The following is an 18,598-nucleotide window of genomic DNA, read 5'->3' as shown; positions in this document are numbered from 1 at the left end:
ATGCACATCCAAGTAAAGAAATTTATCAAAATACATTAATTGCATGAAGGCTACAATGAAGAATGTAGCTAGCTGCAATAGGAAGATGCTGGTATGTAACGTTAGAAAAGTTTTTGCTAAAGAGGCATTGTTTTGTTCTCAGAAAATTCGGGTTTCTATTTATTGTCCCTTATTTTGTCTCAGCTGCAATTAATAGTCTGCTTCTCTAAAGAGTAGGAAAACACTGTTTTGAAGCCTTTTATGAAAAGGTTTCTTAATGGTGTTATGAGTATTTTTCAGATTACTGGAAAATTAAATTCAGTGAATGAGGCCTGGGAATATTTTATTTTGTTTATCGATTTTTAGTTATGTACAAGATGCTATTTGTACTGATTAAAGGCAAATTAGTTGATTTTTATTTCTGCCGGTGTGGTTGAGAAATTAAATTGTAGAATAGCTTTACTGATGTGGAAGAAGGGAGAGAGAGCTGATTCCAAAGAGGTATCAGATAATACCTGATTATATAATATTTTCTCATATGTTTAGTCAAACCATTTTAACTATGAAATAGCTCACCTCAACAAGAATACTTACAGAAATTATGCCGATAGTAACTACCATTATGGAAATCTTCCAAAATAAGTTCATTTGTTATCTAGAATTATTCAATGTGTAGTCCTCAAAATCATCCCTCCTATTGCTTATCTTTTTGGCTTTGGTGGAATTAAAATATGGGCTATCCCCAGTGTGGAGACTATAAGGCTTAGTACTTAATTTTTAAAGTCCTCATGGAAGAAAGCTTGTAATTACACAACACTCCAGAGCATGTATGTCTACTGCTCTACATAAGCAGTTTTATTGTAGGATTGCTTGTGCCACAGTCATGAAATATCTAGGGCAAAGGAAAATTAGACTGCACTGATTCTATCCTGCATAATACTGATAGTTTCTAAGTACATTAGATGACCCATTAGTAACCAAGTTACTTGAGATGATTCTTAAAAAGCATACCTCGTAGTGGGATTCTTGCTTGGGCTGAAGAAAAGTAGAAAAAGGAAATCTAAAGCTATTCTGCGAGATGTAAATTTGTGACGGCATAGTGTGATAGTGGATTTTTCTTTTAATAGGTTCTGGAAAACATTACCACCACCAATGAATGGCATGAATGGCCTGATCTTTGCTGTCAGCTCCAGATGACTTGTCCTGTTGTTTGTAAGGGTATGTATACTTCCATTGTCAATGTGTTGGCAAAAGGTAGAATGATTTTAAAACACATCCTTGTAGCTTTTTGTTTTATTCACTTTGGCAGCCACACTTAGAGTGTCTGACCCAAGTGACCTCTTAGTGGTTTATTCTTGGTCTAGTCTTACTTTACAGCCACGATACGATGCAATGTCAACTATCTCCTTAAGGAGATGCAGCATGTCAATGCAGCCAAAGGCCTTGCGCCTCTGAGACATGCCACTGAATATCTGGCTCACAGGCTTCATAGTTTTGCCCACCATTGTACCTTTCAAGAGCATCATCATGCAGTCTGCTGAGGAGCAAGGTTTCACTGCAGTGCCTTCCTGCAGACGTGCATGCTGGTGTGCGGAAAAAGAAATAGAGAGTTGTGTAGCGTCAGTCATATGCTGGACATATTCCTGGGGCAGAGCTGTCCTTTTAGTCTGCCTGGAAAATCCTTCTAGGAATATGCTAGATATGTCACTGATCTTGGTGACTTGCTGTCCTCTAAAAAGTTTGAATTTTGCAAAAAGTGGATAACAAATTGTATGATGTTTTCTGAAAGCTTACTTTTCTAAAGAAACTACTTTGTTTGTAACTTAAACTTCTGTTGCTAGATGTCATCTGTTACTGAAAATGGAAATGTTACTGCTGGAAAGCCAAATGAAGAGAAAACATATAAAAAGGTAAATAAGACTTATAACCTCTTCATTGCATGTTTTTCCCTTCATATTGGTAATCCAAACCTGCTGTAAGTGAAATATATTTCAGAACTGACTAAATATAAGAACAAACAAAACATGTTATATGGATTTTTTTGAAAATACATTATTGCTTCTGTGAAATCACGAGCCATTTCTACCCACTGCAGAGCTGACTTTGAAAGCTTCTTCAGTACAGCTTTAAAGTATGCACTCTTGCTAGATTGATGGAAATTCTTTGCTCTTAGCAACAGATACACCTCTGGGCATAAACTCTGTTGTCAGAAATTCTGTACAGTAGGTTCCCAGATGCTTTGAATGTTTCTGCAATGTGTCTGGACTACAAAGCTACCCCACCACCTTCTTCAGTGCTTTGACAAACAGTACACTTTTTGGTTGCTTTGTTTTTTAAAAAATAAATGTTGTTTCACGGAGGACATGTTTAATGTAGGAGCATGCATCAATGGTAGTGGCATAGAGCTATTTAGATGTTGTAACAGTAGCTTATACTGGTTTTGGTTTTCTGTCACATATTGTCGGGAGCAGCATTATTTAGGTCCACCTAGCAATGTTGATAACTAAGGGGAGCTATAAATGCCCATTTTTCTATACATATTTACACAATCAAATTGTTAGCAGCTGGATTTGATCATTACCTTGACAGATCACCTTAAAGAAGTGGTGGGTTTTTTTCTTAATTTCTGTGATCTAGCACAAAGATCTATATACAGTATATATCATGGGTTAGGGTTTTTAATTTCTGAGTGTTGCCTACAGCCCTGCTGGTGAAGTCAAGGCAAATAATAAGCTGCTATATCTTTTTCCACCCCTTTTGTTGGCAGCTACATTTTCAGTATCTGTGTGGCCTTAACATTCCAGATAATTTTCTCAGAAATGAAAGGAAATAATGTTTGAGAAAATGCTTTTTTCTTCTTTAGATATAGGCTATGTTCAGTCTCCCATGTAATGACTTTAAAATATTGAGGTCTAAATTGTTCTTGACATTTAGTACGAGAAAGAAAAGTTCAGTGCCTGAGGTGGACGCTTTTGCAGTTTTATATTGCTAGACTAGACAACAAATCCTGGTAATCCCACTACAGGCGTGTTTCCATTCCTCCCAGTCATCCCACATGATCTCCTCTGTTTCTCAATTCACAATATTCCAGAGGAAGCCTTGTAAAAATTTCTCACCATGGCACAAATTCTTCTGTGTATTTGCTGGAAATAAATCTCTGACACTTCCTAGAATTCACAACCACATGATATTGGGAGATCACATTGACTATCATCTCCAAATTCTGCCTTTTTCCCTGAACCACGAGTTGTCTGTACTTGTATCTTACGCCAGTTTAAGTCCTTTTCTTTATACATACACCTCAGTTGTTCTGTGTTCAAGATCCTGTGTTGCATATGCCCCAATGATATCACCAAATATTATCATTATGCTCCTGTTTTTTGAGATAACGTTAATAAATTTTGACCCCACAATTTATCCATGCAGGGCTTCCTGGTAGCAGGTCTTTGCCTGATGCTTTCACTTTTAACGATGTATCTCCCCTCTTAGGCCAAGTTCCTTACAAACCTTGCACTTTCTGTTAATTCTCACCTTCTCCAGCTATTCCATGTAACATTATTTCATATTTTTTGCAGAAGTCCAGAGAAATCAACTGCATATGTCTAGAAAGTTGGTTGCAGGGTGAGCTTACAGGACCTGTTTTTGACAGAAGCATTTTGTGCCATTTCCCATTTAATCCCATATTTTTACGTAACTTTCACAAGGAGATCTTGCTCTGTTGAAGTCTTGTTTACAGTTAAGACTTGCCTGCCTTTTATTGTCCACATCACTTTTCTTCACTCTTTTATACAAGCATTGCATTTACAGTTCTCCAGTCACGCGTTATTGCACTTGATTTGTTTGGCTGGAAAATACTTGCAGTGCTGTCCTATGACTTCCTGTGCCACTTCCTGCAGAAATCTGGGCTAGGGAGGAGCTCGTTTCCTCAGCTGGTGCTTTTTCAGGGCAGTTCCTGTTCCCATCTGCTGCCCTTGCTTGTGGTGGAAACACTTGGGCGAGATACTCAAGTAGTTCTGAGGTCAGACCATGCTTGCTAACCCATTCTCATTGCTGAGAGGCTTCACTTCCACTATGTTAAAAAAACCCCACAACTTAAAACATAATAAAGGTGAAGACGCTTGTGCTGTTCAGCTTAGAAAAGTAAAGGACAGTGCCTTGGTTTGAATTGTGGCAATTCTGGTTTTTACTCTGCTCTGCTTTGACCTCTAATGTATAGCACAAGGGCAGCTGTATAACTGCTGTTAAGATAGCACTGAGTAAATTTATGAAGAATTGTGTGGCATGGGACCTGTGGTACTGGTGTGTGTCTGTGACCTGGAACATCCTTACCAGTGACACGGTCTACTGAAAAGGTCTGGTAACCAAAGAAGTTGTGTCATGAGATGTGGGCATGGGGACTTCCAATGGACCAATGGTAGAGCTGGAAGCAGAATGAGTAACTAGCATGTAGTTCAAAAAAGCAGACATTCAAAAAGTTTTGTAATGTCAGGTTTCACATGGGTAATTCAAGGGATTTCTAGTGTTAATTCTGGAAGATAATCATCCTGAAATGTGATGAGTTTCAGTCTGAACCCCTTCCCAGTTAAAAAGTCACCCTTGCAAAGCTGAGTGATTAGTGAAGGAAGAGTTAATGTCATCCTGCCATCGTCTCCTGCTGTGGGACCCACTGGTTCCACATGAGGACTTGTAACAGTAACTCTGTCATGAGCTGTGTGGTTTGGTCTTAACTTTAAAACCTTCCTTGGGCTCTTTGTCTTCTCAGAGAGCAAAATGACAGTGTGCCTCTTTGTCCTCTCCCAGCAATTGCGAAGGGGCATGCTGATTCAGGATCTGCAGTTACTTTGTGGCAAAAATGACATGATGCTGAGATGCATGTTGGAATGTCTATAATGCACAAAATGAAATGAAATATCTAGGAATATGGGATGCACTGATACAGTCCTGCTTAAAGGTTACATTTTCCTTGCATGGGGTGGGAACTGAGGGGGAGCAATCCTCAATCTGATCTAAAAAGCAAAATAACCTTTTGTTTTAAACAATTTTGCATTTTGCCTAATTATTTCTTGTGTCCATTCATCTTTCATAATGACATGCAAAGATTATGTTTGTGCAGCTTTAGTCACACACATCTCTCTCTCTCTAAAAATTACATACAAATGGGAAAAACGATGCATGGAAAATGTCTGCTTTGTGATGTAAAATCCAATGACCCATAAGAGAAAATTAAATAAATGTCTTGGCTTTGGAGGCATTTTCCTTGTGCCAGATCCAATGAGAAGTAAGCTTAACTAATCAATAGATAATTAAGCATTGTTTTAGTTGCTTGATCTGGAAATGTAAATATCCCTTAAGAACTGTAAATTGTCTCATAAGAGAAACCTGGGGGGAAAATTGGAGAAAATAATTGCAAATACTTGATTTTTTGTTTAATCAGTTTGGTTTATGCAAGTGTAAAAAATCAGTATTTTTGTCTTGGAGATAAAAGGTTTTTTTTGTCTAGCGTAAATGAAACTGCTTACTTTACAATCTGTCCCATTGATATAGAGATGAGTGATAGCTTACTAAAACCTGTTTCCATCGGAAAACAAATTCCTTCTAATGGCCGTTTGAAGAAAAATAATTTCCACTGGGGCATGTGGAAAACCTTCACATTCTTTTCCGTGTGGTTCACTCCCCCTTACTTCTGAAGGCTCCGGGGCGGATGATCTAGATACTGCTTTGAGTAGCAGCTGGACTGGACTGACTAGTGTAGAAAGGACATACAGCTGTAGTTGTACCTAGTGATGTGGGACTCAGTTGCTGCAGCAGATGGAGAATGGGTGGAAACTAATTTAGACTCCTCAATCCCCTCCCTATTCTGTTGTTCTCTCTTCATTCTGTAATTCTGCGTTTTGCATTTTGTTCATACTGTTAGAGTGTGCGCTGCTGAGGGTGGTTGTCTCATCTAGCGCACCTCACCCCTGAGGACTAGTTAGCTGTGATAAATTGATTTGTAGCTGTATGCTAAGAAAAAGCATCTCAATCATTGATAGTTGAAAATGGGCAATCCTTTCTCAGTGGGTGTGCATCAGTGTATTTTGGCCTGCTGTAACTCTTTAGTGTATCTTGGCCTTAGCAGTGTTCCCAAAGGGATTACTTACCCGTTCATTCTGAGGGAAAAAGGAATCTTGTTTATAATGGCGAAGTTTACTTCTGACCTCTAGTATCTTTGCTGTGCAGTAGCAATATGTTCCAGACATGTCCTGAATTGATGTAGATTAGTTATAAGACCTATCCATATATTACAAACATCTGTAGTAATGACTGTTTTTCATTGTTTTTAAGCTTGCCTCAGTTGGGTAAAAACAGAATTTCTCCAGGAGAGCATCTCTGACTTCATCCAGGATAAAGCTTTCCAGAACAATAAGTAATCAGTAGGCCTATCAGTTGCATTTCTGGGACTTTAGATTCTTCCAGTATTTTCTTTTGTTTGGCTCAGCTAAAATAGAAGTAGGAAGCATCTTTATCTGAATTAATTAAATCTGCATTTCTTCACTTTCCTACAATAGTCAAGTTTTGGCCCACTTCCTTGGCAGATGAAAATCCGACTTGCCAGATGCATGATTGTAAACACCCTGGAGCTCCAAGAAAATCTTACTTTACTAAAACCTTGTGTGAGGCCTTGCACAAGCATTGCTACAATATCCTTTCAGACTCTGAAATGCATACCTAGAACAAGACAGTGGCACAGTTTTTGTTATGAATCATGCTTCTTCATTCAGCTCTAATTTATTTTAATTTTTTTTAGCTTTTAGTTTTTCTGCCACTGCAATCTGACAGAAATGCTCTTCTGTCCTTTAGTTGTCTAATACTATTTAGACAATTAAACAAACATTAGGAGTAAACAAATATTATTTAGTTGATTAAACAAACTTTCTGTTTGTTTTGGGTTTTTTCCTCTCTTTGGAAAACCACAGCCTTCCCTTGCATATCCTTTCTTTAAAATGGTGTTATTTAAGGTGGGTCTATACAGCTGTGCAGTTGCAGTCATTTGCTACAAGCATTATAATCTCTGAAACTCCTCCTGGGTTTTCTCTGTATATGTAAATTTCAAGAAGTTGCAAAGTTTACACTGTTTCAGTGACTCTAATGAAAGAACTTAATAGAAGAGAAACTTCACAGATACGTGTTCAATGCAGCTTTTATAGTAGAGGATTCACATAACTTTGAGATCAAAGAAATCTTAAACTATGCAAACTGTGGCCAGATCTTTGAAGGTGGGGGTTTTTTTGATTGGTTTGGTTTGGGGTTGGTTTGTTTTAGTTTTTTCTTTGGGTTTTTTTTGTTGTTGTTTCTTTTCCCCACAAAGAGAGAAACAGAAAGAGGAAGGAAAAGGCTGTGGTTATTTTCTCCATTTCATGCTTGAAGATCCGAAGCAAGGTAGGAAGGGAGCCTGGCAACAAAATGCAGTCACCGGACTGCAGCTTTTCTTGGATACCCATCAAAGTCTTGGCTGTCAAAGCACATTAAGTGTGTAGAAGAAAATCACACCAGAAAACAAAGCGGATATATATATAGTGCTCTCGTTGTGGAAACCTCCTACGAGATTACAGAAATCTCTACTTGTAATCTGAAGGCTGCCACACATGTATACAATTAGACTTTGTTTCTCACTATTACATAACTTGCGTCTCCTGTGCTTAGCGTATTACAAGCACTTTACGTAACCTGTTCAAAATCGCGTATCAGAAGTGTGAGTCATTTTGCCCCAGGAGCAAAGTGAATTTGCCTGAATAAAGGAAATGGGCTACCTATTGTTAGAGCTTGCAAACATGTATGAGCAGCATTGGCATGCTTTTGGCATTGGCTTATGCCCTGCGTCTGATGTCTGCAAGTAGGGCGCGTATTCTTGCGGACATTGAAACTTTGCTACTGGAGTTTTTGCTGCGCTGGAACCTATGTTTTCAATGGCAGACTTTTGAATGCTTTGTACATCTGCAAAGATAGGGAAATGACTGTCTGTAGTGACTTTGCCTGGAACAATGGCTACTACCAAATTTACGGGTCTCAAATTCTTTTTCTCAGAGAGGTAGAGAAGAAGAACCAAAGCACTTGGATTCGTGGCTACTTCTGAAATTTCGGCATAAATGTTTTGAAATGGTGGAAAAATGAACTGAAAGCCATGAAGTCACCTGAATCCAAATTTGGAAAATGAAGGGAGATCAGATTCATCTTGGGTCAGAAAAACATTCTGATAGCAGTTGAGCTGGAAGAATCTAATTTGTGAATGTCTTAACTGTTTCCTGGTAGAGTACAATGTGCACTGAAGGAAGTGTGAAGGAGTACCGTGGTTGTAGTGACCCATGGTTACAAGTTGTGGAGAAACAGTAAAACTAGTTCAGTCAGTGGGATTTTCTACTAACTCTATTTTTATGGCCCTGTTTGTGTTTTGATGTAAAAGGAAATGGATAGCTCAAATGTGGCAGCTGCAGAGAGCATGCTGAGATGGGGTAGCCACCTCCAGAAGCTTCGGCAGAAGCAGCTGCAAGAAGTGTGGTTTCAATGGGACTGTAAGCACAGCAGGCACTCAAAGACAAGAGAGCTCTAGTGCAGAAGCAATGGACTAGGCAATAACCACACATACATCTTGAACCTAATTGCAACTTCCTAGTGTTCAAAGAGAACTCTTCTTAAATGTTGCTTGAAGAAGATGTACTGTTTTTCAACAGGTGGTCTCCTCACATGGTTTGGCTTAAGAGTTTACACAATTTATGGGGGCTTAGTATCTTTTCAGGAGTCTGAAAAAGATAAACTGTGTTTGCATGGGAGTGATAGTGTGTGTGGATTCCTGGTACTTACGGTAACCAGTATAACTGAAGAACAAATGCATACTTGTAGTAGAATATTCACATCTGTCCTGACCCATGTGGCTTGAATCGTTTTCACCAAGTGAGATTGTGTGGATTTAATTTTTTTTTTTAACTTTTCTGAGAATGCTGCCTGCAGGAATTCAGCTACGCTACACCAGTCCAGTTCATTAAGTCCCACCAAGCATCACAGTGGGCTGGTGAGAGCAGGCTTCTCCACAGAGAGTAGTAGAAAGAAATGAACTAATGGCAGCTATGTTGTGGGAAGCATGGCTGCAGAGCTGTGTTAATCATAGGTGGCTTCTCTTCAAATGCCTTTTTCTCCCCATCTGTTAAATAGAACTATGGTAAGTAGGTATCTCTACCGTTTCATGAGGCAGATTTTAAAACCTGTTTGAATGACAGTAGTACAGAGGGTGAAAGAAAGCAAACATCATCTTACCTTCCAAGAGTGATAATGAGATGGAGTTGCTGAGGCAGAGTTCTTTTTTTTTTTTTCCTCATTGCTTTATAGCACCTGCAATAAGGCAGATGTCTTCTGGAAGAATTACCATCTTTGCCCCAGAAAGTTCACAGGCCAAACTTCAGCTGCGATAAAATGACTTATAAAAAGGGAGAACAGATAAATAAGGACGAAGTTGACATCCACGCTGTCCTAAAGGATGTCCTTAGGATGTCTACTTTTAAAGAAGGCAGGAATGTTAATTTTTCACGAGCTGCTTGTGGGGAATGCATCAAGACTTAGCAAAAAAACAATTGTGAGTTAAAAAAAGCGTGGTAAAATAACTTTGTGATTTCAGAATAGAGAGGAACGTCTATAAAATTAAATGAAACCTGCATCCCACTCAGTTCCTCTCTGCTCATGTTTGTTACATTATTTGTTTACTGTCATTAATAGCCCCATACAAATACAGAGACAATACAGGAAAACTTGTTTAAAAGAACAGACCTACTTATCATATCTAAAATCTTTGTGCAGTGTGTACTCAGAACCAATCCTTTACCGTCACATCAATGGTTAGATAGGTTTGCCAGCCATTTACAACCTTCATAGGAAGAAACTGTAGCTGACTCCGATTGTGTATTGAAGAGGAATCCAGGACTCCCACTACCAAGACAAAAGTGTGCTGGCCATAGGGCACAAAGCACCGAGTTAGCATAAATTCAGTGTCCATTAGGATGTGTTCAGAAGGTGACAACACATTAATTTTGAGGAGGTATGCTTTTTGCTAGTTCAGACTTCACTTGTCCTCCTGCAGCCAGTAGAAAGACAAACATAAGCCCTATCCAACTTTTTGTATGCTGTGAGGGTGTGATTTTTTTTTTTATTCAGCTGCGTGGCTGAAGTTAGTGCTCATGTGAGTCAGGGAACTGATCCTCCTAAAAACTTGTATCAGCTCTTTTGTAACTGGTTGGCTGGACACAGAGAAACTGTTGCTGGCACAGTGGGATGAGTAGCAGTGCATAGATTTGGGGTCTATAGAGGAAGGAGCAGGTCTGTCCTTTTCAACAGCAGCAGTAGAAGTGAAGTCAGTGAGACCTCAGCTGGTCTGAGAGAGATGAGGTTGTGTGCCTACACCCATTCAAGTTTATGCTGTTATATGTTGCCAAGGAGGACACATCCTGGACTGGCGTATTAGGATCCACAGTATCAGAGCAAATAAAAGGTAGTTTAGTCTGAAACTGACAATGTTTTTATGGGTTTCTGTCTTCACTGTCAGTACAAAAACCACCAAAGCACCTGTGCAGTAGGCAGCAAAAGGAGGATGGTAAAACTTTTGCTTTGTTGTGACCCTGAAGGTAGCAAAGACAATTGTTGTCACAAATCCAATTAGTTTCATAGTCTAAAATTTTGTTGCTGAACTTTATTTTATTACTCTACAGCAGGAGAGTATTCAAGAAATAAAGGGCTTAGGTTTGAAACTAGATTATGCTGCCTTGATGGGCATTAAAAGAGGTGCCTGAGTTAGGAAAAATCTGTGAGAGAGTCCAATTTTTCCGTTTGTGTTTGTAGATTCCAATAAATATATTTTTGTAGTAATAAAAGGGATGACTCAAAAGCGTTTTCCTTAAGGCTTGAGGAGCAGCTTTTTTATCTCTTCCTTGGATTCCTTTCTTAATCACAAAATAATAATAATAAAGATGTTAGACCAGGATAAGTGTTTGTATTGAGATAAACTCCAAGGTTTGTTTTGTTTTCATTTTAAGTCTTGTGAAAGCAAAAACTTGTCATTTGCTAAGGGGATATTGGGTGACCAGCCTTTGTTGGGGTTAACTTATAATGTTGTTTCACAAACAATTGACTTTGTGCCAGCAATTGCCTTCAGCATGCTGTAACTGCAATCAGTTTGTTTTAAAACAGTTATTAAAGTATCCTAAATGATTTCCTAACACTGCTTTTCTGTTAAAGCCGTTGGTGTCATTGCTGCAGAAAAAATGGGTCTACATCATTATTTCTGCAGCCTTACATTCTACCCTCCAGACACCATAGGGCATCTTTTAATTTGCAGAAGTCCTACAGAAATTGTTTATGAGCTTTAAAGGTGATCCAGATTTTTCCTCTTTGGTCCAGAGTTCTCCTCTTGAAATCACGTTTTTTTAAGGGTGTATGCTCTCTCATTAATGAAATACAGTACTGTGCCATCTGCTGCTCTTTCAGACATCGTCCCTTGCTGTGGCAGTGAACAAGATGGGCATCCAGCTATGAAGCAGAAACTCTATTTGTATGTGTATTAGTTTGATCAAAGTTACATAATTACTGTTTTTTGTTGGGCTTTAATCATACATGAATAGAGGCCTTTCAAGGAAAGAAAAATGTGAGTCGTCTTATGACACAAAGCCAAATCTTTTTAATAGTCAAAGTAGCAGTCTAAGAATGGTGGTGGTGTTTATTCACATCAAATTGCCTGTTCTGAACTGTTATGCAAGTTCTGCTTGGTGTGCAGTCTTAATTATTTAGAAGCTACACATCTCTGTCTTTTCTTTTCTAAAAATAAGCAGTCACTCTAGCATATGCTGTTCCAAGAACTGGAACAAGAGTCGTTTTGTATACTTGAACCCTTTCTTATGTAATTCCTATTCCTGAAATGTTTTTGTTCAAGTGCTGAAGTAGTCCTGACCATAAAACTTCATGTGTTCTTTGCTTCCTCTGATAGCCTCTTGCTTGTTGGGTGGGTGGGAGGCAAAACCTGAGAAGAGGTACCAAAACAGTATCTTCAGTCTGGTGAAACTACACCATGCCAAGGGAAGATACTTCCTTCCTGTTAGCCTTCCTTCCCTTCCCAAACATTTTCTTTTTTTGCTCCTTCCATCTTTTCTTAAGAGTTCGTTTCTTGACTGATTTCTTATTTGACTCAGTTCTGCCCTTTTTTTATCCATTCAGCAGGATTGTCTAGTCAGCATGAGAAAGTTTTAGAGGTGGTCTCAATTTACGTATATACAGTATCTATCACAATTTGGTGCTGTCCTTTTGAATTCCTCTCCCCTGCAAGCTCTGTTCGTTGAATTTAAGTCATTTCACTCTATGCGTATAGATTTTTATATAGAGATTTTTCTTCCCCATTTATCTCTGGATTCCCCACAGGTAATGCACCTCTTGCATTGACTGTGAAGCATAACTTAATAAATACATCTGCATCCAGATTCTGCATTTAAACCATCAGCCTGCATTGTGATGCCTTGGCTTGCATGTATAATTGCCTGGAATTTGTGACTGTTTTTTTCCAGAAGATAATGCATGCTGTTTCAAACTCCTGAAGCAGCCTGAATGTCTGCGTAGACTGGAAATGTCTTAAGAGGATTGCGATGAATGGCTATAGGCTGTTTCATTAAGACAGGCAGGGAAGAAGAGGAGAAAGAGTCACACTCCGTGTTAAGGAGAACCCTGAATGTATAGAAGTCAACTATGGCAATTGTGGAAGCCCTATCAAATGCCCCTGGGTCACGGTCAGAGAGGTTGTCTCCAAGGGGGTTCTTACAGTAGGCATCTGCTACTGACCTCCAAACCAAAATGATAAGGCCAACGAAGCAATGTTTGGGTCACTTAAGCAAACTTCAGGTCAACAGAAACTCATTCTTGTGAGTGACTTCAACTGCCCAGACATTTGTTGCAAGAACAATACAGCAGCTCACATGTCATCAAGTTCCTGGAATGCATAGAGAACTGTTTCCTCATACAAATGGTAGATATGCCAACGAGGAATAAGGCACTTCTGGACTTGCTACTCACAAAACAAGAAAACCTGTTTTGTAATATCTCTGTTAGTGATAGCACAGGCTGGGTTATACCTGTCTGGGGGCAGCTCTGTGGAAAGGGACCCAGGGGTCCTGATGGGCAAGCTCAATATGAGTGAACAGTGTGCTGCTGCGGCAAAGAAAGCCAGCAGGATGCTGGATTGCATCAACAAGGGCATCATCAGCAGAGATAAAGAAGTCATTATTCTACTCTACTCGGCACTTGTCAGGTCACACCTGAAATACTGTGCTCAATTTTTGTCCCCACTATACAAAAAAGATGTGGACAGGCCAGAGAGGGTCAAGAGAAGGGCCGCAAAGATGATGAAAAAACTGGGAAGCCTGCTGTATGAGGAAAGGCTGAGAGAATTGGGTTTGTTCAGCCCTGAGAAAAGAAAACTTAGGGGACACCTTATCAACATGTTCCAGTATTTAAGGGGTGGCTACAAAGAAGATGGAGACTCTTTTTGCAAGGAGTTGCATGGAAAAGATGAGGGGTAAAGGGTACAAGTTACTCCTGGGGAGATCCCAGTTGGGCCCAGGAGGAAAATTTTTCATTATAACAATCAGCCATTGAAATAATCTTGCCAGGAAAATGATGGATTCCCCAACAATTTTAAGATTCGGCTGGAGAGGGTGCTGGGCCATCTTGTCTAGGTTGTGCTTTTGTCAAGAAAGGTTGGACCAGATAAACCTTGAGATCCCTTCCAACCTGGTATTCTATATTTCTATGATAAGTTAGAACCCAATGTCTAAATTATTAGGGCAGTTTGAAAAGTCTCAGTCTGTACAACTGGAGAATTGATTTTTGTAGCTTTTTCTACAACACAGTGTTTCTTTTAAACCTTTTAATTGAAAAGCAGTCATCTCTGAGGTCTAGGAGATAAACATGACATGGCATTATTATTAAGAAAATGATTAAAAGCTTAGCATATAATGTTACTGATAAAGAACAGAAATCTGTTTTTAGCAAACTCATGCTTGAATTCTGACTTTCTACACAGACTGCATCCTCAGCTATTAAAGGTGCTATCCAGCTGGGAATAGGATACACAGTAGGAAACCTCACATCAAAACCAGACAGAGATGTTCTTATGCAAGACTTCTATGTAGTGGAAAGTGTCTTCCTACCAAGGTAAGGACAAGCCTATTGAATTTATTTTCAATAGAGTTTCATAATTGTAAGTAAATATTTCAGACAAGGATTGTTTTCCAATTCTAGCAAAATGGGGTTAGAGTAAGTTTAATGTATGAGAACTTGAAAATTATCCTGTCTTCATGTTGTCATTGAAAATGAAGGTAGGGAGAAAACTGGGAAGATCACACTTCAACTAAAGATTTGAGACGTCTCACTTCTAGAGAAGGAAAGTAATTGTGACACCTTGAATTAAAGGAGCTGTTAATAATGAATGGAGGTGATTTGTGGATCTATGTGCAAGCAAGTATTATGTCCAGCATTCACATATTGGTTTAGATTCAGTTTAGTTTCTAAAAATTGAGAATAATACTTGACACTTTGTTGAGGTATTGTCAGAATTTATGAAAATTCAAGTCCTATAGTGTTAAGAGTAATATAAAAATTCACACCACACTATAAAATTCTAGCCAGGACTTCAGCCTGTGATGAGGCTCAGCTCTTACTAGCTGACTACAGGTTGTGCACCATTATTGCTTTGCATTTGGCCAGCTCAGCTTGTATCACTGCCAAGTTGATGGTATAGAATTTGTAATAATATAGTTATGCTGATGAGAGAAATCAAGGTCATACTCATTTTGGGAGTTTAGAAGCTGAAATACAGTGCCATGTAACTTTTCCAAGTTACATACGCTAGGAATTGGACAAAGAAGGTTTAGGAAAAAAGGTATTTCAAAACCAGGGTGACTTGTTCTGTTCAGTGTTGTGTGGGTTCTTAGAAGTGCTAAATGCCCATCATTTCGATAAGAACATGCTATGTTTGCAGTATTCCCTGCATTCGGGGATGCGTTCAAAGTTTAGTTCATGTGCTGCTTGAATGCTACTTCATGAACTGTTTCTAATAATTTACAATCTTTAAAAATTACTGATGTCACTAAAACAAAGTTAAACTGACAACGTACAAAATAATTGGCACTTCGAAGTTGATCTTGCTTCATGTAGATTTGTTTGATTCAACTCCTGTTTTCCTCCAAACTGAGATATCTTTAAGGAGAAGAAAATTTATTTCTTATCTGAAATGAAGCTTTTACATTATATTCTTTAGTTCCTAGTAATTGAGGGTATTCATATCCTTGTTCTGGTATTAACTATAAGGTTTGTGCACAGTTTTGTAGTCTTTCTTTTGTGCATTAGGTAAATATAGAGACGTTAACTATGTGCATGTGTTTTCATACATTGTAATTGCAAAATTTTGTTTAAAAAAAATCCAGATTACAGCTGAGAAATTTGCATATCATGTAATAAAGTTTGTATTTGTCTGAAAAATGGAGTAAGAGGGAGTAAGCCATCATATTTGTGAAATGTGTGACTATGACAGAGATCTGGGCCTCTGTAGTTTGTTTGGTTGTGATACCAGCTTTGTAGTTCATGGAAATTAAATGAAACATACATGCAAAAACTGTTTTATTACATAGCACAGTTTTGGAAGAAAATCTAATCTCTATCTTTTTCAACATAGTTTTAAAGGAACAAGTAAAATGGTTCGTACTCTGTAATGTTGCATGTGTCTTCTCTCCTGCATGCATGTACATTCAGAAATAAGTTTTCCCTGTTTTATGTTGCTTTTAAGGGACAGCTAGGAGAGATCCCTTCTGGCTTAAAAAGAAAACAGAAGCCGAAGGAATGTTTGCACTAACATAAAATTTATTACAAAAGTGTTAGTAGCAGCTTTCTGGACAGTTTCCTATAAATAAATAAATAATATGAGGAAAATTAGACAAATGAAAGTAATGGCCAGAGTAGCATAGCTGGTTTTTTTGCATGGCTATCTAGTAAGCAGGAGTCTACTCTAACAGTGAGTCATCTCTACTGTAACAGAGAGCCTTTCTATAAAGAGCACTTGCTGATAACATTCTCTCTGAAACTAAAAATTGGCTATCCATAGCAACCTCTTAAAACCATGGCACTCGATTTCTTATGCTAATGCACAGGAATGTCAAATTTCCAAGTCCTTCCTGTGTCTCAATGTAACATGCACATTCATTTATCTAAAATGGTATTAGTTTGCATAAATTGTAATAATTTAGGATTGCACAGGCTTCTTTCTAGCTGGTGAGGGTGTTGGGACCTTGAGTCTTTCACAATGGCATTATGTGCATTGCCCCTGCATCTTGTCTATAGTTAGCTTCGTTACTGTATTCGGAGGCAAAAAGCCAACGTTACATGTTCTTTCCAGATAAGGCTGCGCTCAGATGCTCTTCACTTTTTCCTGGAACGGTACCTACATGTGAAGGCAGTGTTGTTAAAAGTCATTACTTTAATGACTGGTTTTTTTCTCCCCTTTGGATTGATCTTGATTGAAAGCAATTAGTTGAAATTAGTTACAGCAGCAGGTCCAGTGGGCTGACCTCTACCTAGAAGCAGAGTCACAGGCACACCTGCTGCTTCGACAGCAGCAGCATCGCTGCTCTGGTGGCAGGGCTGAAGGAGACCTGAGCTAGCAGAAATGCAGTGAAACAGCAGCCTGCGAGCAAAATGGTTTTACCTGTGCCCTTTTACTGTTAGAGGAAAATAGTCAACAGTTGTTTATAAATTTTATCAGTGGCAGAAGATAAATAGTCTCCGCGACTCTCTCAGCACCGCCTCTACCTCAGCTTCGGTAACCACAGTGAAACGCTGCCAGCGGCGTTCCAGATTCATGAAGGAAGGAGAAAAATGCCAAGAAAAAAGAAAGTGGTCAATTCAGACCTGAACATAACTGCCATGCTTATTGTGGGAGCTACTGATGTAAATCAGGAGTAACTCCATGGATTACAGATTATGCCTGGCCCAGAGTTACTGTGTAACTGGGTTAAATTGGTCAGAGTTTAGCCCAGATTCATTTAGGTGTTTATTTCAGGAAGTCACAGGTATCTCTGTACAGTGGGTGGATTTGGATTGCAAAGGTGCTTGCTTCCATTTGTACATTGGAGTGGTGTAGGGGGTGGAAAAGTGTCTTTTTTGCTTTCTGCTTCACATTGTGGGATCCCCTTTGTCCCTTTCTCTTCTGGCTGCCCAGGAGTTTGTAACATGTTGCTTTTGGGAACTAAGCGCGGTATTAGTAGGGGCTGCTACAAAGGAGTTCACTGAGAACCACAGTCCAGACTGAGTTTAAACAGCACTATGAAAATGTGCTCCTTGGACTGAGAAACAAATGCAGTCTGCAGTGACTCAGTTGATTCTGAAGAATACAGTGTCTGTCGTCCCTGCCCAGCGCCCTGAACAGGGTGAAACCACAGGGGGAACTACTCCAAGGAACTTCTCTTCTGGCTTTTAAGCACTGTTTTGGAAATCCAGCAATGGAGTTGCTTACCTGGAGCTGGTACTGCTGCAGCAGCAGCTGGCGGGTTCAGTGGGGAGGTTGTGCATCCTGCCCGTGCCTATGCTCTGTCCTCTATGTCAGCTCTGTGTTGAGACGTGGGACAACCCCCTTCCTGCGTTACGCTCTGTGCCCCTGGCTTCCTTGGTTGGAACCAGTTCATTTCTTGGTCTCCAAAATCGGCCATTTGTGCAATGTGGCTACAGTGGTGTTCTGGCAGCGCTTTGATTCAAGCGTGGAGCTGGCTCCGGGTAACGTGGCCGTGGTGAGAAGGGCTCACTGCTGAGCGCGTAGGCCTGTCTGTGTCGGGCAGCGGTGGCTCAAACTGGTGGCTGGGCCATGCAGCTGCCTGTGAGTTGGTTGGCACAGGGGCAGCTTGCTAAGCTCTCCCAGCAGACGTGCACTAATTAGGCACGTTTTCTACGGCGATGCTTGACAAGCTGAACAGAAGCTGCTCCATTCTGTCAGCTAACTTTGGCTAGCCAGTCGTATGCAGCTTCAGAAATGCAGAGCATTTGGAGCAAGGCAGTGTGGTTCAGGCTCCATCTCTTTTTGTTTTCTTAGATGGAGGCTGCTGCTAAGCACAGCTGTGAATTCGACCTTTTTGCAGCAAGCTGTTTATCAGTCTTGAGCATTTCTCTTTGTAATACACTTTATTTTCAGGGTCTAGACCTGAAGTACATTGAGAACACTTGCTGTGGTTTCTAATTCAACTAGTAAGTCTGTTAGATGCTGTTGTCCTGTATGCACCCTGCAGTTACAGTCATCTGTATAGCAAACTGGTTCAATTACAAATTGCTTTCTAGTGATGCTCATGAAAGACTATTCAGTGCTTTCTGCTATTTAATGTCAAAAGATTAATATTGTATTATGATAGCATTAGGATGACAGCCCAAATAAGTAGTCAAAAATACTAAGAAAAGTAAAACCTGAAGTGTACTGGGTTTTGGTATGTTTTTTGAGGAATGATTTAGAAAAATGAGGAAAACTGACACTTGCCCTAGGAAATAACTTTGTACCAAACCTGTGTCATGGGTTATCTGATGG

The 18,598-nt window shown here is 39.5% G+C and overlaps 1 protein-coding gene across 1 annotated transcript in view; it reads left to right on the top strand.

Annotated features, from left to right (window-relative positions):
- Window positions 1-1,820: 1,820 nt before the first annotated feature.
- The window catches only part of PIP5K1B (phosphatidylinositol-4-phosphate 5-kinase type 1 beta), a gene marked incomplete at both ends in the record, with an annotated part of 63,010 nt that continues 46,232 nt past the window's right edge, over window positions 1,821-18,598 (top strand). The window contains 2 exons of the mRNA XM_082013086.1: window positions 1,821-1,889; window positions 14,063-14,193. Coding sequence (XP_081869212.1) covers window positions 1,821-1,889; window positions 14,063-14,193 — 200 coding nt within the window. The remainder of the gene's footprint in view (window positions 1,890-14,062; window positions 14,194-18,598) is intronic.

Source organism: Phaethon aethereus (genome assembly GCF_964289735.1).
Source record: "Phaethon aethereus genome assembly, chromosome: Z".
NCBI classification, from domain to species: Eukaryota; Metazoa; Chordata; class Aves; order Phaethontiformes; family Phaethontidae; genus Phaethon; species Phaethon aethereus.
The sequence above is the reverse complement of the archived record's forward strand: the minus strand, read 5'-3'. Positions and strand labels throughout refer to the sequence as shown.